This window comes from Salvelinus fontinalis, unplaced genomic scaffold (genome assembly GCF_029448725.1).
Source record: "Salvelinus fontinalis isolate EN_2023a unplaced genomic scaffold, ASM2944872v1 scaffold_0113, whole genome shotgun sequence".
Taxonomy (NCBI): Eukaryota; Metazoa; Chordata; class Actinopteri; order Salmoniformes; family Salmonidae; genus Salvelinus; species Salvelinus fontinalis.
Genome location: NW_026600322.1, coordinates 339,803 through 360,995, shown reverse-complemented (window position 1 = coordinate 360,995; position 21,193 = coordinate 339,803). Strand labels below are relative to the sequence as shown.

The 21,193-nt window shown below is 46.2% G+C and overlaps 2 protein-coding genes and 1 long non-coding RNA gene across 3 annotated transcripts in view; all 3 read left to right on the top strand.

Annotated features, from left to right (window-relative positions):
• LOC129843326 (b(0,+)-type amino acid transporter 1-like) overlaps nt 1-12,543 on the top strand; it is a 41,513-nt gene extending 28,970 nt beyond the window's left edge. The window contains exons 4-12 of the mRNA XM_055911955.1: nt 1,601-1,726; nt 2,307-2,406; nt 4,779-4,823; nt 8,304-8,427; nt 8,597-8,700; nt 8,863-8,959; nt 11,319-11,468; nt 11,780-11,954; nt 12,433-12,543. Coding sequence (XP_055767930.1) covers nt 1,601-1,726; nt 2,307-2,406; nt 4,779-4,823; nt 8,304-8,427; nt 8,597-8,700; nt 8,863-8,959; nt 11,319-11,468; nt 11,780-11,954; nt 12,433-12,494 — 983 coding nt within the window. The 3' untranslated portion in view covers nt 12,495-12,543. The remainder of the gene's footprint in view (nt 1-1,600; nt 1,727-2,306; nt 2,407-4,778; nt 4,824-8,303; nt 8,428-8,596; nt 8,701-8,862; nt 8,960-11,318; nt 11,469-11,779; nt 11,955-12,432) is intronic.
• A 9-nt stretch (nt 12,544-12,552) lies between these two features.
• On the top strand, nt 12,553-15,291 carry LOC129843324 (uncharacterized). The gene is made up of 8 exons (XR_008757813.1): nt 12,553-12,851; nt 12,914-12,999; nt 13,157-13,318; nt 13,481-13,618; nt 14,244-14,286; nt 14,507-14,683; nt 14,809-14,989; nt 15,253-15,291. It is a non-coding gene; the product is annotated as an uncharacterized LOC129843324 (long non-coding RNA).
• A 1,890-nt stretch (nt 15,292-17,181) lies between these two features.
• Nucleotides 17,182-20,860, top strand: LOC129843322 (acyl-coenzyme A diphosphatase NUDT19-like). Its single transcript, XM_055911951.1, has 3 exons — nt 17,182-18,052; nt 18,463-18,670; nt 19,679-20,860. The coding sequence occupies exons 1-3, from the start codon at nt 17,261-17,263 to the stop codon at nt 19,897-19,899; spliced, it is 1,221 nt and encodes a 406-aa protein (XP_055767926.1). The 5' UTR covers nt 17,182-17,260; the 3' UTR covers nt 19,900-20,860.
• Nucleotides 20,861-21,193: the final 333 nt, after the last annotated feature.

Here is a 21,193-nt window from a genome sequence, read left to right as displayed (position 1 = left end):
TCTTAACCCCTAAACTGCTCCCCAGACTCTTAACCCCTAAACTGCTCCCCAGACTCTTAACCCCTAAACTGCTCACCAGACTCTTAACCCCTAAACTGCTCACCAGACTCTTAACCCCTAAACTCCTCACTAGACTCTTAACCCCTAAACTGCTCACCAGACTCTTAATCCCTAAACTGTTCACCAGACTTTTAACCCCTAAACTGCTCCCCAGACTCTTAACCCCTAAACTGCTCACCAGACTCTTAACCCCTAAACTGCTCCCCAGACTCTTAACCCCTAAACTGCTCACCAGACTCTTAACCCCTAAACTGCTCACCAGACTCTTAACCCCTAAACTCCTCACTAGACTCTTAACCCCTAAACTGCTCACCAGACTCTTAATCCCTAAACTGTTCACCAGACTCTTAACCCCTAAACTGCTCCCCAGACTCTTAACCCCTAAACTGTTCACCAGACTATTATTCCCTAAACTGTTCACCAGACTATTAACCCCTAAACTGTTCACCAGACTCTTAACCCCTAAACTGCTCACCAGACTCTTAACCCCTAAACTGCTCCCCAGACTCTTAACCCCTAAACTGCTCCCCAGACTCTTAACCCCTAAACTGCTCACCAGACTCTTAACCCCTAAACTGCTCACCAGACTCTTAACCCCTAAACTGTTCACCAGACTATTAACCCCTAAACTGTTCACCAGACTCTTAACCCCTAAACTGCTCACCAGACTCTTAACCCCTAAACTGCTCCCCAGACTCTTAACCCCTAAACTGCTCCCCAGACTCTTAACCCCTAAACTGCTCACCAGACTCTTAACCCCTAAACTGCTCACCAGACTCTTAACCCCTAAACTCCTCACTAGACTCTTAACCCCTAAACTGCTCACCAGACTCTTAATCCCTAAACTGTTCACCAGACTCTTAACCCCTAAACTGCTCCCCAGACTCTTAACCCCTAAACTGCTCCCCAGACTCTTAACCCCTAAACTGCTCCCCAGACTCTTAACCCCTAAACTGCTCACCAGACTCTTAACCCCTAAACTGCTCACCAGACTCTTAACCCCTAAACTGCTCACCAGACTCTTAACCCCTAAACTCCTCACTAGACTCTTAACCCCTAAACTCCTCACTAGACTCTTAACCCCTAGACTGTTCACCAGACTCTTAACCCCTAAACTGCTCACCAGACTCTTAACCCCTAAACTGCTCACCAGACTCTTAACCCCTAAACTGTTCACCAGACTCTTAACCCCTAAACTGTTCACCAGACTCTTAACCCCTAAACTGCTCACCAGACTCTTAACCCCTAAAATGCTCACCAGACTCTTAACCCCTAAACTGCTCACCAGACTCTTAACCCCTAAACTCCTCACCAGACTCTTAACCCCTAAACTCCCCAGGCACTACACTAGTAGCTGCCCATTGTTCTAGCCTCATACACGTGTGTGTGTGTGTGTGTGTGTGTGTGTGTGTGTCTCTGTGTGTGTGTGTGTGTGTCGGAGGGATTGACTACAGCAGAGGACCAACTTCTGTCTCGTATGGATTAATAAAAATATTCCTCCTCTCCTTCCTTCCTCTTCCTCCCCTTCCTCCTCCTCCAGTTCTGATAGTGTCGGTGAACTGTCTCAGTGTGAAGCTAGCCAGCTATGTCCAGAACTTCTTCACTGCAGCCAAGCTTCTCATCATCCTGGTCATCATAGTGGCGGGCATCGTCCTCTTGGCACAAGGTTGGTACTTTACACATTCTGTCTGTCTACCAAATGGCACCCTATTCCCTATATAGTTGTCTACCCTATTCCCTATATAGTGATCTACCCTATTCCCTTTATAGTAAGAGCCCCCAGAACCCAGACATCCCTCAGAGCCCTATATTTATATTTATTTTATTTTACCTTTATTTAACTAGGTAAGTCAGTCAAGAACAAATTCTTATTTTCAATGACGGCCTAAGAACAGTGGGTTAGCTGACTTGTTCAGGGGCCAGAACAACAGATTATTACCTTGTCAACTCGGGGATTCGATCTTGCAACCTTTCGGTTACTAGTCCAACGCTCTAACCACTAGGCTACCCTGCCGCCCCGTATATATATCCCTCAGAGCCCTGTGGATCCTGGTCAAAAGTAGGGCACTTCTGTATAGAATAGGGTACCATTTGGGATGAAAACTTTGCCATCTATTCCAGTACCCTGTATTATCATGTGGAAGTTTCAAATATCACTCTATACTGTAGTACTTTTGGGTACACCCTATGGGCCCTGGTCAAAAGAATGAATATTCAAATGTATATACTGTCACATTTGTGTCCAGGAAACACTGAGAATCTGTCCAACCCATTTGAAGGAGCCTCAACCTCCTTTGGATCCATTGGACTGGCGTTTTACAACGGGCTCTGGGCCTACGATGGGTGGTAAGACTACACCTGCATCCCAGATGGCACCCTACTTCCTATATAGGTCACTACTTTGACCAGGGCCCGTAGTGCTCTAGTCAGGGGGGCCCGTATTGCTCTAGTCAGGGCCCGTAGTGCTCTAGTCAGGGGGGCCCGTAGTTCTCTAGTCAGGGCCCGTAGTGCTCTAGTCAGGGGGGGCCCGTAGTGCTCTAGTCAGGGGGGCCCGTAGCGCTCTAGTCAGGGGGGCCCGTAGCGCTCTAGTCAGGGGGGTCCGTAGCGCTCTAGTCAGGGGGGCCCGTATCGCTCTAGTCAGGGGGGCCCGTAGCGCTCTAGTCAGGGGGGCCCGTAGCGCTCTAGTCAGGGGGGCCCGTATCGCTCTAGTCAGGGGGGCCCGTAGCGCTCTAGTCAGGGGGGCCCGTAGCGCTCTAGTCAGGGGGGTCCATAGCGCTCTAGTCAGGGGGGCCCGTAGAGCTCTAGTCAGGGGGGCCCGTAGCGCTCTAGTCAGGGGGGCCCATAGCGCTCTAGTCAGGGGGGCCCGTAGAGCTCTAGTCAGGGGGGCCCGTAGAGCTCTAGTCAGGGGGGCCCGTAGAGCTCTAGTCAGGGGGGCCCGTAGCGCTCTAGTCAGGGGGGCCCGTAGCGCTCTAGTCAGGGGGGCCCGTAGAGCTCTAGTCAGGGGGGCCCGTAGAGCTCTAGTCAGGGGGGCCCGTAGCGCTCTAGTCAGGGGGGCCCGTAGCGCTCTAGTCAGGGGGGCCCGTAGCGCTCTAGTCAGGGGGGCCCATAGCGCTCTAGTCAGCGGGGCCCATAGCGCTATAGTCAGGGGGGCCCGTAGCGCTCTAGTCAGGGGGGCCCGTAGCGCTATAGTCAGGGGGGCCCGTAGCGCTATAGTCAGGGGGGACCGTAGCGCTCTAGTCAGGGGGGCCCGTAGCGCTCTAGTCAGGGGGGCCCGTAGCGCTCTAGTCAAGGGGGCCCGTAGCGCTCTAGTCAGGGGGGTCCGTAGCGCTCTAGTCAGGGGGGCCCGTAGCGCTCTAGTCAGGGGGGCCCGTAGTGCTCTAGTCAGGGGGGCCCGTAGTGCTCTAGTCAGGGGGGCCCGTAGCGCTCTAGTCAGGGGGGCCCGTAGCGCTCTAGTCAGGGGGGCCCGTAGTGCTCTAGTCAGGGGGGCCCGTAGCGCTCTAGTCAGGGGGGCCCGTAGCGCTCTAGTCAAGGGGGCCCATAGCGCTCTAGTCAGGGGGGTCCGTAGCGCTCTAGTCAGGGGGGCCCGTAGCGCTCTAGTCAGGGGGGCCCGTAGCGCTCTAGTCAGGGGGGCCCGTAGCGCTCTAGTCAGGGGGGCCCATAGCGCTCTAGTCAGGGGGGCCCGTAGCGCTCTAGTCAAGGGGGCCCGTAGCGCTCTAGTCAGGGGGGCCCGTAGCGCTCTAGTCAGGGGGGCCCATAGCGCTCTAGTCAGGGGGGCCCATAGCGCTCTAGTCAGGGGGGCCCGTAGCGCTCTAGTCAGGGGGGCCCGTAGCGCTCTAGTCAGGGGGGCCCGTAGCGCTCTAGTCAGGGGGGCCCGTTGCGCTCTAGTCAGGGGGGCCCGTTACGCTCTAGTCAGGGGGGCCCGTAGCGCTCTAGTCAGGGGGGCCCATAGCGCTCTCGCTCTAGTCAGAGGGGCCCGTGGCGGTCTAGGCAGGGCCCATAGTGCTCTAGTCAGGGGGGCCCGTGGCGCTCTAGTCAGGGCCCATAGTGCTCTAGTCAGGGGGGCCCGTTGCGCTCTAGTCAGGGGGGCCCGTGGCGCTCTAGTCAGGGCCCATTGTGCTCTAGTCAGGGGGGCCCGTTGCGCTCTAGTCAAGGGGGCCCATAGCGATTTAGACAGGGGGGCCCATAGCGCTCTAGTCAGGGGGGCCCGTAGCGCTCTAGTCAGGGGGGCCCATAGCGCTCTAGTCAGGGGGGCCCGTAGCGCTCTAGTCAAGGGGGCCCATAGCGCTCTAGTCAGGGGGGCCCGTAGCGCTCTAGTCAGGGGGGCCCGTAGCGCTCTAGTCAGGGGGGCCCATAGCGCTCTAGTCAGGGGGGCCCGTGGCGCTCTAGTCAAGGGGGCCCGTAGCGCTCTAGTCAGGGGGGCCCATAGCGCTCTAGTCAGGGGGGCCCGTAGCGCTCTAGTCAGGGGGGCCCATAGCGCTCTAGTCAGGGGGGCCCGTGGCGCTCTAGTCAAGGGGGCCCATAGCGCTCTAGTCAGGGCCCATAGTGCTCTAGTCGAAAGTAGTCCACTAAGTAGGGGATCGGGTACCATTGGAGATGTATCCTATCTCTCTGTTCTTATCACTTCCTCAATAAAACAGTTTTATGGTTTTGAGATTCCTGTTTTGAATGTCGACCCAACCTGTTAAAACGTGGTTCTATTAACATGTTTTGTCTCTCAGGAATCAGCTGAACTTTATAACAGAGGAGCTGAAAAACCCAAACAGGTGAGTGTCCATACAACTGACATTTAGGGTGCGTCCAAAATGGCTCCCTGTTCCACGATGGGCCCTGGTCAACAGTAGTGCACTACTACCCTATGGGCCCTGGTCAACAGTAGTGCACTACTACCCTATGGGCCCTGGTCAACAGTAGTGCACTACTACCCTATGGGCCCTGGTCAACAGTAGTGCACTACTACCCTATGGGCCCTGGTCAACAGTAGTGCACTACTACCCTATGGGCCCTGGTCAACAGTAGTGCACTACTACCCTATGGGCCCTGGTCAACAGTAGTGCACTACTACCCTATGGGCCCTGGTCAACAGTAGTGCACTACTACCCTATGGGCCCTGGTCAACAGTAGTGCACTACTACCCTATGGGCCCTGGTCAACAGTAGTGCACTACTACCCTATGGGCCCTGGTCAACAGTAGTGCACTACTACCCTATGGGCCCTGGTCAACAGTAGTGCACTACTACCCTATGGGCCCTGGTCAACAGTAGTGCACTACTACCCTATGGGCCCTGGTCAACAGTAGTGCACTACTACCCTATGGGCCCTGGTCAACAGTAGTGCACTACTACCCTATGGGCCCTGGTCAACAGTAGTGCACTTCTACCCTATGGGCCCTGGTCAACAGTAGTGCACTACTACCCTATGGGCCCTGGTCAACAGTAGTGCACTACTACCCTATGGGCCCTGGTCAACAGTAGTGCACTACTACCCTATGGGCCCTGGTCAACAGTAGTGCACTACTACCCTATGGGCCCTGGTCAACAGTAGTGCACTACTACCCTATGGGCCCTGGTCAACAGTAGTGCACTACTACCCTATGGGCCCTGGTCAACAGTAGTGCACTACTACCCTATGGGCCCTGGTCAACAGTAGTGCACTTCTACCCTATGGGCCCTGGTCAACAGTAGTGCACTACTACCCTATGGGCCCTGGTCAACAGTAGTGCACTACTACCCTATGGGCCCTGGTCTAAAGTAGTGCACTACTACCCTATGGGCCCTGGTCAACAGTAGTGCACTACTACCCTATGGGCCCTGGTCAACAGTAGTGCACTACTACCCTATGGGCCCTGGTCAACAGTAGTGCATTATGTAAGGAAGCCATTTGGGACGCACAAACAGTTACATGACCTGCAGCACGGTCAAGCAAGTTAATGTTTACGACAGTTTACTAAACTAGTGATTTTCGAACCGCAGTTACCACAAGTCAGAACAAAGACAACAGGACCACTGCTTCTGCTATTCCTGCACCATTTAAACATCATCAAATCACCTGGGCCATAATAAGCTTAGTCTTAACAAACCTAACCATACCATAAACAATTTAGTCCAATCAACATAGCTAAATATCATGTGGCTGTCCGTGGTACTTGTGTGTGCAAGTATGAAAAAACTTGTTGACTCACCCTATTTGTAGACTAGTTTAACAGACCAGTGCCGTCCTCCTCTCTTTCATGTTCGCAACACGGTCTATGACTCTGTCAGAGAGAAGTACACGCTTTTAGTTTGTAGACTAGGTTACCTGGCTAAAATACATACTAGACTAGCTTCCTCGCGGGGCAACAATGAACCAGCTAAGTTATTTAGCTAGTTAACGTGAGCCTACTATACCTAGGCTACATATTGAACATCAATTGTCTCAGGCCAGTGGTGGACATTTATGGCTCGATCAAAATCGCTGTTATAAACAATGGCCTGTACAGACAATTAAGTTAAAACCACAAGTCCAATTCTCCGTGTCCATCCATCCTGGATTTCCACTGTCATTCATCAGAGACTCCAAAGTGACTAACACTAGTAGCAGTGCGTGGGTAATATCACTGGGGAAGCCAAGCGTGGGTAATATCACTGGGGAATATCCGTGTCCATCCATCCATGGTTTAGGAAAGGGTTGATTTAGCTAGCTAGCTACTGCATCAACACAAGCAGACCAGAAACAGACACGTTTTTCTGACAATGATGACGTTTTGCCTAGGATGTGATTTGATTGGTGTGAAGCCAAATCCAGTGGCCTCCCTTGTGGGGTGGTTTTGGTGCACCAGAACTACCCACAGTTGAGCTCATCTCAACGCTGATTGGCTAATTATTATTATTTTTTAAATATCAAGGGAGGTCAAATGCTCGCTGGCATCTGTCAATCAAATGCTACGGCAGCAACATGTCATACTCATTTTGGCCAGACAGCATCAGATATATCTGCTACACATACTGAGACAGAGGGGCGCTGTTTCCCTCGCTCTTATGATTTCTCTGATGAGATTGATTCAGCCACTTCAGAATTGAAGGAAAATTATGAAAACACAGAGACAAAAGATAAATTGTTTAATAGTTGTATTTGTTTTATTGGTCTGATTTTCGTGGAAGCTTGGCTTCTCTTGGCATTCACTCACCACTGCCTTTACTGGTTGGACGATAACAAGAGATTTCTCAACTCTCTGTCTCTCTCTCCATCTGTGTGCTACATGATCCTCTAACACTGGTGTCTGTGTACCATGTGTTGGTTGTAGTCTCTCTATCTCACACTAACACTCTCTCTCTCTCTCTCTCTCTCTCTCTCTCTCTCTCTCTCTCTCTCTATATATATATATATAATCTCTCTGTGTCTCTCTCTCTCTCTCTCTGTGTCTCTCTCTGTCTCACTGTGTCTCTCTCTCTCTCTCTCTCTCTCTCTCTCTCTCTCTCTATATATATATATATATATAATCTCTCTGTGTCTCTCTCTGTCTCTCACTGTGTCTCTCTCTCTCTCTCTCTCTCTCTCTCTCTCTCTCTATATATATATATATATATATAATCTCTCTGTGTCTCTCTCTGTCTCTCTGTGTGTCTCTCTCTCTCTCTCTCTCTCTCTCTCTCTCTCTCTCTCTGTCTCTCTCTCTCTCTCTCTCTCTCTCTCTCTCTCTCTATATATATATATATATATATAATCTCTCTGTGTCTCTCTCTGTCTCTCTGTGTGTCTCTCTCTCTCTCTCTCTCTCTCTCTCTCTCTCTCTGTCTCTCTCTCTCTCTCTCTCTCTCTCTCTCTCTCTCTCTCTCTCTATATATATATATATATATAATCTCTCTGTCTCTCTGTGTGTCTCTCTCTCTCTCTCTCTCTCTCTCTCTCTCTCTCTGTCTCTCTCTCTCTCTCTCTCTCTCTCTCTCTCTCTATATATATATATATATATAATCTCTCTGTGTCTCTCTCTGTCTCTCTATGTCTCTCTATGTCTCTCTCTCTCTCTCTGTCTCTCTGTCTCTCTCTCTCTCTCTCTCTCTCTCTCTCTCTCTCTCTCTCTCTCTCACTCTCTCTCTCTCTCTCTCTCTCTCTCTCTCTCTCTCTCTCTCTGTCTCTCTCTGTCTCTCTGTCTCTCTCTCTCTCTCTCTCTCTCTCTCTCTCTGTCTCTCTCTCTCTCTCTCTCTCTCTCTGTCTCTCTCTCTCTCTCTCTGTCTCTCTCTCTCTCTCTCTCTCTCTCTCTCTAACAGAAACCTTCCCCTGGCCATTATCATTGGTATTCCCTTGGTGTCTGTGTGCTATGTGCTGGTCAACATTGCATACTTCAGTGCCATGACCGCTACGGAACTACTGCAGTCTCCCGCTGTCGCTGTGGTAAGAGGGTCGTCATGGAGATAGAGAGGGACGGAGACAGAGGAAGCCATTGGTTTGACTCATCATATCTCCCTTAACAAGAACAAGATGCCTTTTCAACAACAAACAATTACATTTTATTTATTGTATCCCCCCCGTCTCCTCGGAGGGACTTGTTTGTGCCCCTTAGACTTTTGGTGACAGAGTGCTGTACCCCCTGTCGTGGGTAGTCCCTCTGTTTGTCATCTTCTCCACCTTCGGGGCGGCCAATGGGAGCTGCTTCACTGCCGGCAGGTAAAGGGACAACTTCAGGAAGACGGTTTTTTTGCTAATCAAATTTAATCAAACAAAATGTATTTTATAAAGCCTGTTTTATATCAGCAGTTGTCACAAAGTGTTAAAACATATTGCCAATATTACGTTGAACTAACGTGTTTGTGCTCTGTCCCACCTCAGGCTGACCTATGTGGCAGGAAGAGAGGGTCACATGGTAAAGATCTTGTCCTATATCAGTCTGAAGCGTCTCACTCCTTCCCCCGCCCTCATCTTCAATGTAAGTCTGAGATATTACAACTCTACCCAGCTCATTACAACTCTACCCAGCTCATTACAACTCTACCCAGCTCATTACAACTCTACCCAGCTCATTACAACTCTACCCAGCTCATTACAACTCTACCCAGCTCATTACAACTCTACCCAGCTCATTACAACTCTACCCAGCTCATTACAACTCTACCCAGCTCATTACAACTCTACCCAGCTCATTACAACTCTAACCAGCTCATTACAACTCTACCCAGCTCATTACAACTCTACCCAGCTCATTACAACTCTACCCAGCTCATTACAACTCTACCCAGCTCATTACAACTCTAACCAGCTCATTACAACTCTACCCAGCTCATTACAACTCTACCCAGCTCATTACAACTCTACCCAGCTCATTACAACTCTACCCAGCTCATTACAACTCTAACCAGCTCATTACAACTCTACCCAGCTCATTACAACTCTACCCAGCTCATTACAACTCTAACCAGCTCATTACAACTCTACCCAGCTCATTGTACTGTAACTTTGTCTACTCTAATAGCCAAGATGACCATGACATGACTGAATGTTAAGTCCTGTGTGTGTTAATAAGGAGACGGAACACCAAGGATATTATAGTTTTATGTTTTTAAATTAGTTTTTATTTCTATTAGTTTAAAGGTTTTTATGTGAAATTCAGTTTGTTTTCAGATCCACCCCAGCTAGCACATTTTATTCCTTGGACGTTGTCAGAGCATACGTTTTTGGTTTCCCCATTTGTGCTGGGAACGAAGCTATACGTTTCTTGACCGGTAAAACTGAATGTTTTTCAAGGTTCGGGGAACGGAAGTGAAAATTATAACAGTTCTGGGAACGTACATTTTTAGTTTGAAGGGAGGTTCTGAGAATGTTTTACTCTGGTTCCAGGGAGGTTCTGAGCATGTTTTACTCTGGTTCCAGGGAGGTTCTGAGAATGTTTTACTCTGGTTCCAGGGAGGTTCTGAGCATGTTTTACTCTGGTTCCAGGGAGGTTCTGAGAATGTTTTACTCTGGTTCCAGGGAGGTTCTGAGAATGTTTTATTATGTTACGTTCCTAGAACATTACCATTGTCAAACCAGTTGGAGAACATTCCTAAAACATTCCCAATGTCAACCCAGTTGGAGAACGTTCCTAGAACATTCCCAATGTCAACCCAGTTGGAGAATGTTCCTAGAACATTCCCAATGTCAACCCAGTTGGAGAATGTTCCTAGAACATTCCCAATGTCAAACCAGTTGGAGAACGTTCCTCGAACATTCCCAATGTCAAACCAGTTGGAGAACGTTCCTAGAACATTACCAAAATGTAAATGAAATGTAACCATATTTGAACTTTTAGGAAACGTTCTGTTGAAGTAATACCACTTTGTCAAGTTCCTTAAATGTGACCGACCACCTCGATTCGGTCTCAAGTAGCAACATTTGAAATGGTGTTTTTTACTTCGAATAGAAGTAGAGACTCCGAGCTACAACATGGTATATCATACACTGCAGTTGAGGAATAATGGGAAAGTAATTCTGCTTTGAAATGTGATTAACTTGTAACCACACTTTTGAGAAAATGACCCTTGAATGTTTTGGCACCTACTGGAGAGTTCCTCTTTGTCTCCACCCATTCAGCATCGTTCCCACCCTCTCAAGTCACAGCCCCACCTATCTCTTTAACGATTCACATGATTCGCTAAACAGAGTGAGTCAGGTAGTAAACAAGGAAACAGATCATACACGTAATGTTAGGTAGCGAGCCAGCAAGCTAACGTTCGCTAGCTAACGGTACGCTTTAAAACTTACAATGAAAAAACGACTTTCTGACAAGATGTGAAACTTAATGATATCTGAAAATGTAGCTTCTCTTATCCGTGGCTGAAGGATTCACGGCAGACTGGAACCCCTTTAACTCTGTTGTGTTCGTACAGCTTGTTTGGCCGGCGCGTCGTCAAGTCACTCCGGTTCATACTGACCGTGTGCAGAAAGTAGTCCATCACAACTTATTCCCACTGATCTCCCTGCTAAATTCAGGCCAGCAATGTTTTGGAGAGCAGTATAAAACACTTTGGCAAGTTGATCAACTTAAAAAGCAGAATTACTTTCCCATTGTGCCTCAAATGCAGTGTATGATATACCATTTTGTAGCTCTGAGTCTCTACTTTTATCCAATGTAAAAAAAAATAAAAAAAACACCATTTTACATTTTGTTAGATAAGACCAAATCCAGGTGGTGAGTCACCTCTGTCGTTGTTGTTGTGATTGTAGGGTATTCTGGCAGTACTCTACATTATCCCAGCAGACATCAACACCCTGATCAACTACTTCAGTTTACCCTGTTGTTGTGATTGTAGGGTATTCTGGCCGTATTCTACATTATCCCAGCAGACATCAACACCCTGATCAACTTCTTCAGTTTCGCCCTGTGGGGTTTCTACGGCCTCACAGCTCTCGCTCTCATCGTCATGCGCTTCACCAGGAAGGATCTCGAGAGACCCGTCAAGGTAAGACTAGATTCACATTGCCATACATCCAAGTCCTGTTCATCTCTTGGCTATTGGAAGAACATAGTTACAACCATCATGTTGAGCTCATGGATGGTCAGTCCTTGTATCCATTAGCTCTGTCTATAAATTAGAGTGGTTACATTTCTCCAGCCACATCCCTCAGCTGGTTACCACAGCAAGTGGGGTGGTAACCGCTTTGATGTTTGTCTGAATCCCAGAGTCCCTTAAACCTGTTTTTAGAGCAATACTGTCCCAGAATCCCTCCTGTGAGACTGACAAGTGGTTATGTCCTGGTTGTCCCCCAACAGTGTCCCATGCCCATAGCAGTGCTGGTGGTGATAGTGTCCTGCTACCTGGTCCTAGCACCTATCATAGACAAGCCAGAGCTGGAGTATCTCTACTGTACCATCTTCATCCTCAGCGGTCTGCTGCTCTACTTCCCCTTCGTACACCGCAAGTTCAGCTGGACACGCAGGGTCATGAGTGAGTCACTACCCACCGCTCAGAGTTGTTGACACTGGAGTGTTTGAGAGAGCCTTTATCCCAAAATGGACCCTTATTCCCTTTGTAGTGCACTTGAAGACAACACTCCCTGTGTCCCAAATAGCATCCTATTACCTGTGTAGTGCACTACCCTATGGGCCCTGGTGAAAGGTAGTGCACTATAATATAGGGTATAGGGTGCCATTTGGGAAGCAGACACTATTATCTTCTGCAACTTGGGTCTTTTTTATGTATCAAAAGGTTTTATTCCTCAGTGAGGGTAGTGGAGCTCTTCCCCTTTAGATAATTCCAGTCATTGTGGAGTTCAACTCAGAAGGTCACAGAGCCTATAGATCATGCTGTGATTGGGCTGATGTCACCTTTATTAACCTTTTTATTAAGGTTATTTATTTATCATGAACCTTTTAATTAGCATGATTGGTCCAATCTGACCTTTAACCTCTCCCCTCCCCTGCAGGGCCAATCACCATGTACCTCCAGCTGCTGATGGAGGTCGTTCCTCCTGAGAACAACGAATAGAGGAAGATAATAAACAGCCTGAACTGACTAATGTGGACAAATGTCTTTTCTACGTCCCAAATGGTACCCTATTCCCTATGTGGTGCACTACCCTATAGGCCCTAGTCAAAAGTAGTGCACTACATAGGGAATAGGGTGCCGTTTGAGACGCAGCCTTAGAAAACACTGAATGTCTCATAATGAAGGTACTGTACTGTCTCATAATGAAGGTACTGTCTCATAATGAAGGTACTGTCTCATAATGAAGGTACTGTACTGTCTCATAATGAAGGTACTGTCTCATAATGAAGGTACTGTACTGTCTCATAATGAAGGTACTGTACTGTCTCATAATGAAGGTACTGTCTCATAATGAAGGTACTGTACTGTCTCATAATGAAGGTACTGTCTCATAATGAAGATACTGTCTCATAATGAAGGTACTGTCTCATAATGAAGGTACTGTACTGTCTCATAATGAAGGTACTGTCTCATAATGAAGGTACTGTACTGTCTCATAATGAAGGTACTGTTTCATAATGAAGGTACTGTCTCATAATGAAGGTACTGTCTCATAATGAAGGTACTGTCTCATAATGAAGGTACTGTCTCATAATGAAGGTACTGTCTCATAATGAATGTACTGTCTCATAATGAAGGTAATGTAATGTCTCATAATGAAGGTACTGTCTCATAATGAAGGTACTGTCTCATAATGAAGGTACTGTACTGTCTCATAATGAAGGTACTGTCTCATAATGAAGGTACTGTCTCATAATGAAGGTACTGTACTGTCTCATAATGAAGGTACTGTCTCATAATGAAGGTACTGTCTCATAATGAAGGTACTGTCTCATAATGAAGGTACTGTCTCATAATGAAGGTACTGTCTCATAATGAAGGTACTGTCTCATAATGAATGTACTGTCTCATAATGAAGGTAATGTAATGTCTCATAATGAAGGTACTGTCTCATAATGAAGGTAATGTACTGTCTCATAATGAAGGTACTGTACTGTCTCATAATGAAGGTACTGTTTCATAATGAAGGTACTGTCTCATAATGAAGGTACTGTCTCATAATGAAGGTACTGTCTCATAATGAAGGTACTGTCTCATAATGAAGGTACTGTCTCATAATGAAGGTACTGTCTCATAATGAATGTACTGTCTCATAATGAAGGTAATGTAATGTCTCATAATGAAGGTACTGTCTCATAATGAAGGTACTGTACTGTGTCATAATGAAGGTACTGTCTCATAATGAAGGTACTGTCTCAAAACGAAGGTAATGTCTCATAATGAAGGTACTGTCTCATAATGAAGGTACTGTACTGTCTCATAATGAAAGTACTGTCTCATAATGAAGGTACTGTACTGTGTCATAATGAAGGTACTGTCTCATAATGAAGGTACTGTCTCATAACGAAGGTAATGTCTCATAATGAAGGTACTGTCTCATAATGAAGGTACTGTACTGTCTCATAATGAAGGTAATGTACTGTCTCATAATGAAAGTACTGTCTCATAATGAAGGTACTGTACTGTGTCATAATGAAGGTACTGTCTCATAATGAAGGTACTGTCTCATAACGAAGGTAATGTCTCATAATGAAGGTAATGTCTCATAATGAAGGTAATGTCTCATAATGAAGGTACTGTCTCATAATGAAGGTACTGTACTGTCTCATAATGAAGGTACTGTACTGTCTCATAATGAAGGTACTGTGCTGTCTCATAATGAAGGTACTGTACTGTCTCATAATGAAGGTACTGTACTGTCTCATAATGAAGGTACTGTCTCATAATGAAGGTACTGTACTGTCTCATAATTAAGGTACTGTACTGTCTCATAATGAAGGTACTGTCACATAATGAAGGTAATGTCTCATAATGAAGGTACTGTCTCATAATGAAGGAACTGTACTGTATCATAATGAAGGTACTGTCCTGTCTCATAATGAAGGTACTGTCACATAATGAAGGTACTGTACTGTCTCATAATGAAAGTACTGTACTGTCTCATAATGAAGGTACTGTCTCATAATGAAGGTACTGTACTGTCTCATAATGAAGGTACTGTCTCATAATGAAGGTACTGTACTGTCTCATAATGAAGGTACTGTACTGTCTCATAATGAAGGTACTGTCTCATAATGAAGGTACTGTCTCATAATGAAGGTACTGTACTGTCTCATAATGAAGGTACTGTACTGTCTCATAATGAAAGGTACTGTCTCATAATGAAGGTAATGTCTCATAATGAAGGTACTGTACTGTCTCATAATGAAGGTAATGTCTCATAATGAAGGTACTGTACTGTCTCATAATGAAGGTACTGTCTCATAATGAAGGTACTGTACTGTCTCATAATGAAGGTACTGTCTCATAATGAAGGTACTGTCTCATAATGAAGGTACTGTCTCATAATGAAGGTACTGTCTCATAATGAAGGTACTGTCTCATAATGAAGGTACTGTACTGTCTCATAATGAAGGTACTGTCTCATAATGAAGGTACTGTACTGTCTCATAATGAAGGTACTGTACTGTCTCATAATGAAGGTAATGTCTCATAATGAAGGTACTGTCTCATAATGAAGGTGCTGTCTCATAATGAAGGTACTGTACTGTCTCATAATGAAGGTACTGTACTGTCTCATAATGAAGGTAATGTACTGTCTCATAATGAAGGTACTGTCTCATAATGAAGGTACGGTACTGTCTCATAATGAAGGTACTGTCTCATAATGAAGACACTGTACTGTCTCATAATGAAGGTACTGTCTCATAATGAAGGTACTGTCTCATAATGAAGGTTATGTACTGTCTCATAATGAAGGTACTGTCTCATAATGAAGGTTAGGTAATGTCTCATAATGAAGGTACTGTACTGTCTCATAATGAAGGTTATGTACTGTCTCATAATGAAGGTAATGTCTCATAATGAAGGTAATGTCTCATAATGAAGGTACTGTACTGTCTCATAATGAAGGTACTGTCTCATAATGAAGGTAATGTACTGTCTCATAATGAAGGTACTGTCTCATAATGAAGGTAATGTCTCATAATGAAGGCAATGTACTGTCTCATAATGAAGGTACTGTCTCATAATGAAGGTAATGTCTCATAATGAAGGTACTGTACTGTCTCATAATGAAGGTACTGTCTCATAATGAAGGTACGGTACTGTCTCATAATGAAGGTACTGTCTCATAATGAAGACACTGTACTGTCTCATAATGAAGGTACTGTCTCATAATGAAGGTACTGTCTCATAATGAAGGTTATGTACTGTCTCATAATGAAGGTAATGTCTCATAATGAAGGTAATGTCTCATAATGAAGGTACGGTACTGTCTCATAATGAAGGTACTGTCTCATAATGAAGGTAATGTACTGTCTCATAATGAAGGTACTGTCTCATAATGAAGGTAATGTCTCATAATGAAGGCAATGTACTGTCTCATAATGAAGGTACTGTCTCATAATGAAGGTAATGTCTCATAATGAAGGTACTGTACTGTCTCATAATGAAGGTACTGTCTCATAATGAAGGTACTGTACTGTCTCATAATGAAGGTAATGTCTCATAATGAAGGTAATGTACTGTCTCATAATGAAGGTAATGTCTCATAATGAAGGTACTGTCTCATAATGAAGGTACTGTCTCATAATGAAGATAATGTCTCATAATGAAGGTAATGTACTGTCTCATAATGAAGGTACTGTCTCATAATGAAGGTACTGTCTCATAATGAAGGTACTGTCTCATAATGAAGGTACTGTCTCATAATGAAGGTACTGTCTCATAATGAAGATAATGTACTGTCTCATAATGAAGGTACTGTACTGTCTCATAATGAGACAGAGGCTCTGGTTGGCAGCAGCCGTCTACATGATTTGGTTCCCAAACTAATTGACTGGATACAGGAGGTCAATGCCTGCGTCTAAAATCACACCCTGTGGCCCTAGGGAACGGGACGCCATTTGAAACGCTGACAATATGCTGTTCTTGTACATGACTAGAGAGAACATAATGATGTCATAATTTTTTAAACTTTTTATTTGTCCTCGACATTGTTTAAAATCCCTCATGTTTGCGCTGTTCAAGCATTTCTATATTATCTATATCTATGGTTTCTATATTATCTATATCTATGGTTTCTATATTATCTATATCTATGGTTTTAATAGTTATTTGACAAGTTAAAAGACATATTTGTCCCTTGCTGTCTTCTATCTCGTCCACCAGCGGCCAGTTGAACCTGGGGACACAGTTCATCTTATACGGCCTACTGGGTGATGTCATCGTGTCACTCTAAACTGAATGTAGAATTTATACTACTGAATTCAACGTTTCAAAACCTCTTCTCTTCTTGGACTTGAAAAGGAGATAGTGAGTTGTTGTGTTTGTGAATAAAACAGTTTACCCTTCAATTGTAATTCAATCCCACAAATCAATTAATTTGTCATCTTATAAAAAGTTTACAGTATCTGTTTGCCAAAAAATACTAACCACAAACATCAATCACTTTCCTGAACTCGAACCTTCACCCCACTTTAATCACCATCATGGACTGCGTTGATAGAGGCTTTGGTAAGATCAGTCATCCACAACAGTAGGTGGCGCAGTAACAGAACACACCGGAAACACGGTTCTTCTTCTACGCCCGTGACCTTCCTGCTCGTATGACGACATATCAAAACAATAACGTTTGACATTGTTGATGTGGACTTTGCTTCAGTATAACATTATTGTAAATGAGAGAATAAAACGGCCAAAGGATGAATACGGCTCTGAGACACTGGAAGGAGGCTGCGACGGTCATACTAGCTGCTGGTACGAGACATAAACTCCCTGTAGATAGTTTGACGAGGTGTGTCGATAAAGGCACCTCTGCACCTGCGATCAGTGGGCACTCCAACCTACCTGACAGGTTAGCCTTCGACTATGAAGTGTTGTTGTTGAAACGAAGCGGTACGAGTGGTTTCATGCCGAATGCTTATGTCTTTCCCGGAGGTCTGGTGGATCCGGCAGATTTCTCAAGTGAATGGCTTGATCTTTTTAAATCTTTTCGGCGCTCACCGAATTTTGGACTCGGATTTGTGAAACAGCCGCCGGAGACGAGACCTCCTATCTTCGCCACTGACAGGAAGAAACTGGGTTCTCCCGTTCCAGGGGACGTCGCATTTAGAATCTGTGCCGTGAGGGAAACGTTTGAGGAGTCAGGTGTACTTCTAGTCGTGCCTAAAGAGGAAGAGAGTACTTTACTTAACAGCATCGAGAACAACAGATACAGTCAGCCCGAATTAACCAGAATAACCGATCTCTGTGACAAGAGTGAATTGGCTAAATGGAGAGTGCTGGTAAACGAGAACCCCTCTAACTTCATCAGAATGTGCAGGGAGCTGGAGTGTCTACCTAACATCTGGGCTCTGCATGAATGGGGTAACTGGCTGACCCCTACTGGTGTGTACGGGAAACAGCGGAGGTACGACACGGCCTTCTACATTTGCTGCTTGCAAGAAACACCACCTCACACCCTACAAGACGAGAAGGAAATTGTGCACTTTAAGGTGATACCACAGCTTAGTAGGGTGAAAGTGTGTTTTATTGTGGTGTTTAAAGTGTTAAGCGACTCATGTATTCATTCATGATGTATTCATCAGTTTATAAAATTGTTTTAAACTGTTCATTTAATCTTAGTCCAACCTAAACCCCTCTCTCTCCTCCCCTCTCCCTCTCCCTCTCTCTTCCCCTCTCCCTCCTCCCCTCTCTCTCCTCCCCTCTCCCTCTCTCTCCTCCCCTCTCCCTCTCCCTCCTCCCCTCTCCCTCTCCCTCCTCCCCTCTCCCTCTCCCTCCTCCCCTCTCCCTCTCCCTCCTCCCCTCTCCCTCTCTCCTCTCCCCTCCCTCTCTCTCTCTCTCCTCCCCTCTCCCTCCTCCCTCTCTCTCCTCCCTCCTCCCTCTCTCTCCTCCCCTCTCTCAGTGGTCCACCCCCTCAGAGATCCTCCACAGCTACCAGGCCAGAGAGATGTGGATAGCCCCTCCACAGTTCTATGATCTCAGCCGTATGTGCCGGTTCCCCTCCCTGCTGGACCTCCACAGCTTCTCCAGACAGAGAGCTTCAGAGGGCTGTGAACAGTGGCTCCCTGTCCGCATGGTGTCAGACAGCTACTACATATCCCTCCTCCCAGGTTAGTGTTTACATTTATATGAAGGGTCTGATTACTACATATCACTCCTCCCAGGTTAGAGTTTACATGAAGGATCTGATTACTACATATCCCTCCTCCCAGGTTAGAGTTTACATGAAGGGTCTGATTACTACATATCCCTCCTCCCAGGTTAGTGTTTACATGAAGGGTCTGATTACTACATATCCCTCCTCCCAGGTTAGAGTTTACATGAAGGGTCTGATTACTACATATCCCTCCTCCCAGGTTAGAGTTTACATGAAGGGTCTGATTACTACATATCCCTCCTCCCAGGTTAGAGTTTACATGAAGGGTCTGATTACTACATATCACTCCTCCCAGGTTAGTGTTTACATGAAGGGTCTGATTACTACATATCCCTCCTCCCAGGTTAGAGTTTACATGAAGGGTCTGATTACTACATATCCCTCCTCCCAGGTTAGAGTTTACATGAAGGGTCTGATTACTACATATCACTCCTCCCAGGTTAGTGTTTACATGAAGGGTCTGATTACTACATATCCCTCCTCCCAGGTTAGAGTTTACATTTATATGAAGTGTCTGATTACTACATATCCCTCCTCCCAGGTTAGAGTTTACATTTATATGAAGTGTCTGATTACTACATATCCCTCCTCCCAGGTTAGAGTTTACATTTATATGAAGTGTCTGATTACTACATATCCCTCCTCCCAGGTTAGAGTTTACATTTATATGAAGGGTCTGATTACTACATATCCCTCCTCCCAGGTTAGTGTTTACATGAAGGGTCTGATTACTACATATCCCTCCTCCCAGGTTAGAGTTTACATTTATATGAAGGGTAGTTAGTTAGTCACGTCATCTAGTGCCCTTTACATGAAGGGTGTGTCTCCTCCACTTACCAGTTATATTATATTACTGCCGGATGATCGTTTCACTGTTTAACGTGTGTGTGTGTGTGTGTGTGTGTGTGTGTGTGTGTGTGTGTGTGTGTGTGTGTGTGTGTGTCCGTCCTCCACTCACCAGGTGACGAGCTGTACCCAGAGGAGGGGTCATGTCAGATGGATGTGACCCTGAACACAGACCGGAGCCTTGATGAGCTACATCAGGGCTGCTCAGCACTGCACCGTATCGTAGCCTTGGACCCCTACACTGCTGCTGCCGTCATCACCATCACACCCAAATACAACCACCTGCTGCCCTTCCCCCGGTCCAACCTGAGAACCAGCGCCAGCAGTCAGCTCTGAGAGACGGGCTGATCACCATCACACCCAAATACAACCACCTGCTGCCCTTCCCCCGGTCCAACCTGAGAACCAGCACCAGCAGTCAGCTCTGAGAGACGGGTTGATCACCATCACACCCAAATACAACCACCTGCTGCCCTTCCCCCGGTCCAACCTGAGAACCAGCACCAGCAGTCAGCTCTGAGAGACGGGTTGATCACCATCACACCCAAATACAACCACCTGCTGCCCTTCCCCCGGTCCAACCTGAGAACCAGCGCCAGCAGTCAGCTCTGAGAGACGGGCTGATCACCATCACACCCAAATACAACCACCTGCTGCCCTTCCCCCGGTCCAACCTGAGAACCAGCGCCAGCAGTCAGCTCTGAGAGACGGGTTGACACTCAAATGGCACCCTATTTACAATTACTTTTCAGCAGAGATACACAAACATCTGGTCAACAGTAGTGCACTATATAGGGAATAGGGTGCCATAGAGCTCTGGTCTAAAGTAGTGCACTATATAGGGAATAGGGCTCTGGTCTATAGTAGTGCACTATATAGGGAATAGGGCTCTGGTCTAAAGTAGTGCACTATATAGGGAATAGGGTGCCATAGGGCTCTGGTCTAAAGTAGTGCACTATATAGGGAATAGGGTGCCATTTGTGAGTTGACCCATGTATTGTACTGTACAGGCTTGCTGCTAAGGTCTTGCTGCTGGTTTTCCTACTACTGTGTTCTGCTACCTGACAAAGGGCTCCCGAGTGGCGCAGTGGTCTAAGGCACTGCATCTCAGTGCTAGAGGCGTCACTACAGACCCTGGTTCGATTCCAGGCTGTATCACAACCGGCCGTGACTGGGAGTCCAATAAGCCGGAGCACAATTCATTGCCACAATTCAGGCCATCATTGTAAATAAGAATTTGTTCATAACTGACTTGCCTAGTTAAACAAAGGTTAAATAAAACATTTATTAAATTCTGTGACACTGGAAATTGATCTTGGTTTCAAATACCTCTCAATGTATTATTTTTGTCCATAATTGTACGGCATTATTTAAATCGGGGTGTTTTGTATGAAATATTCTTTAGAGCTATCACACCATTATACACTGAGTCTACAAAACATTAAGAACACCTGCTCTTTCCATGATACAGACTGACCAGGTGAATCCAGGTGAAAGCTATGATGAGGCTGTTCTGACCCATTGAGGCTGTTCTGACCCGTTGAGGCTGTTCCGACCCGTTGAGGCTGTTCCGACCCGTTGAGGCTGTTCCGACCCGTTGAGGCTGTTCCGACCCGTTGAGGCTGTTCCG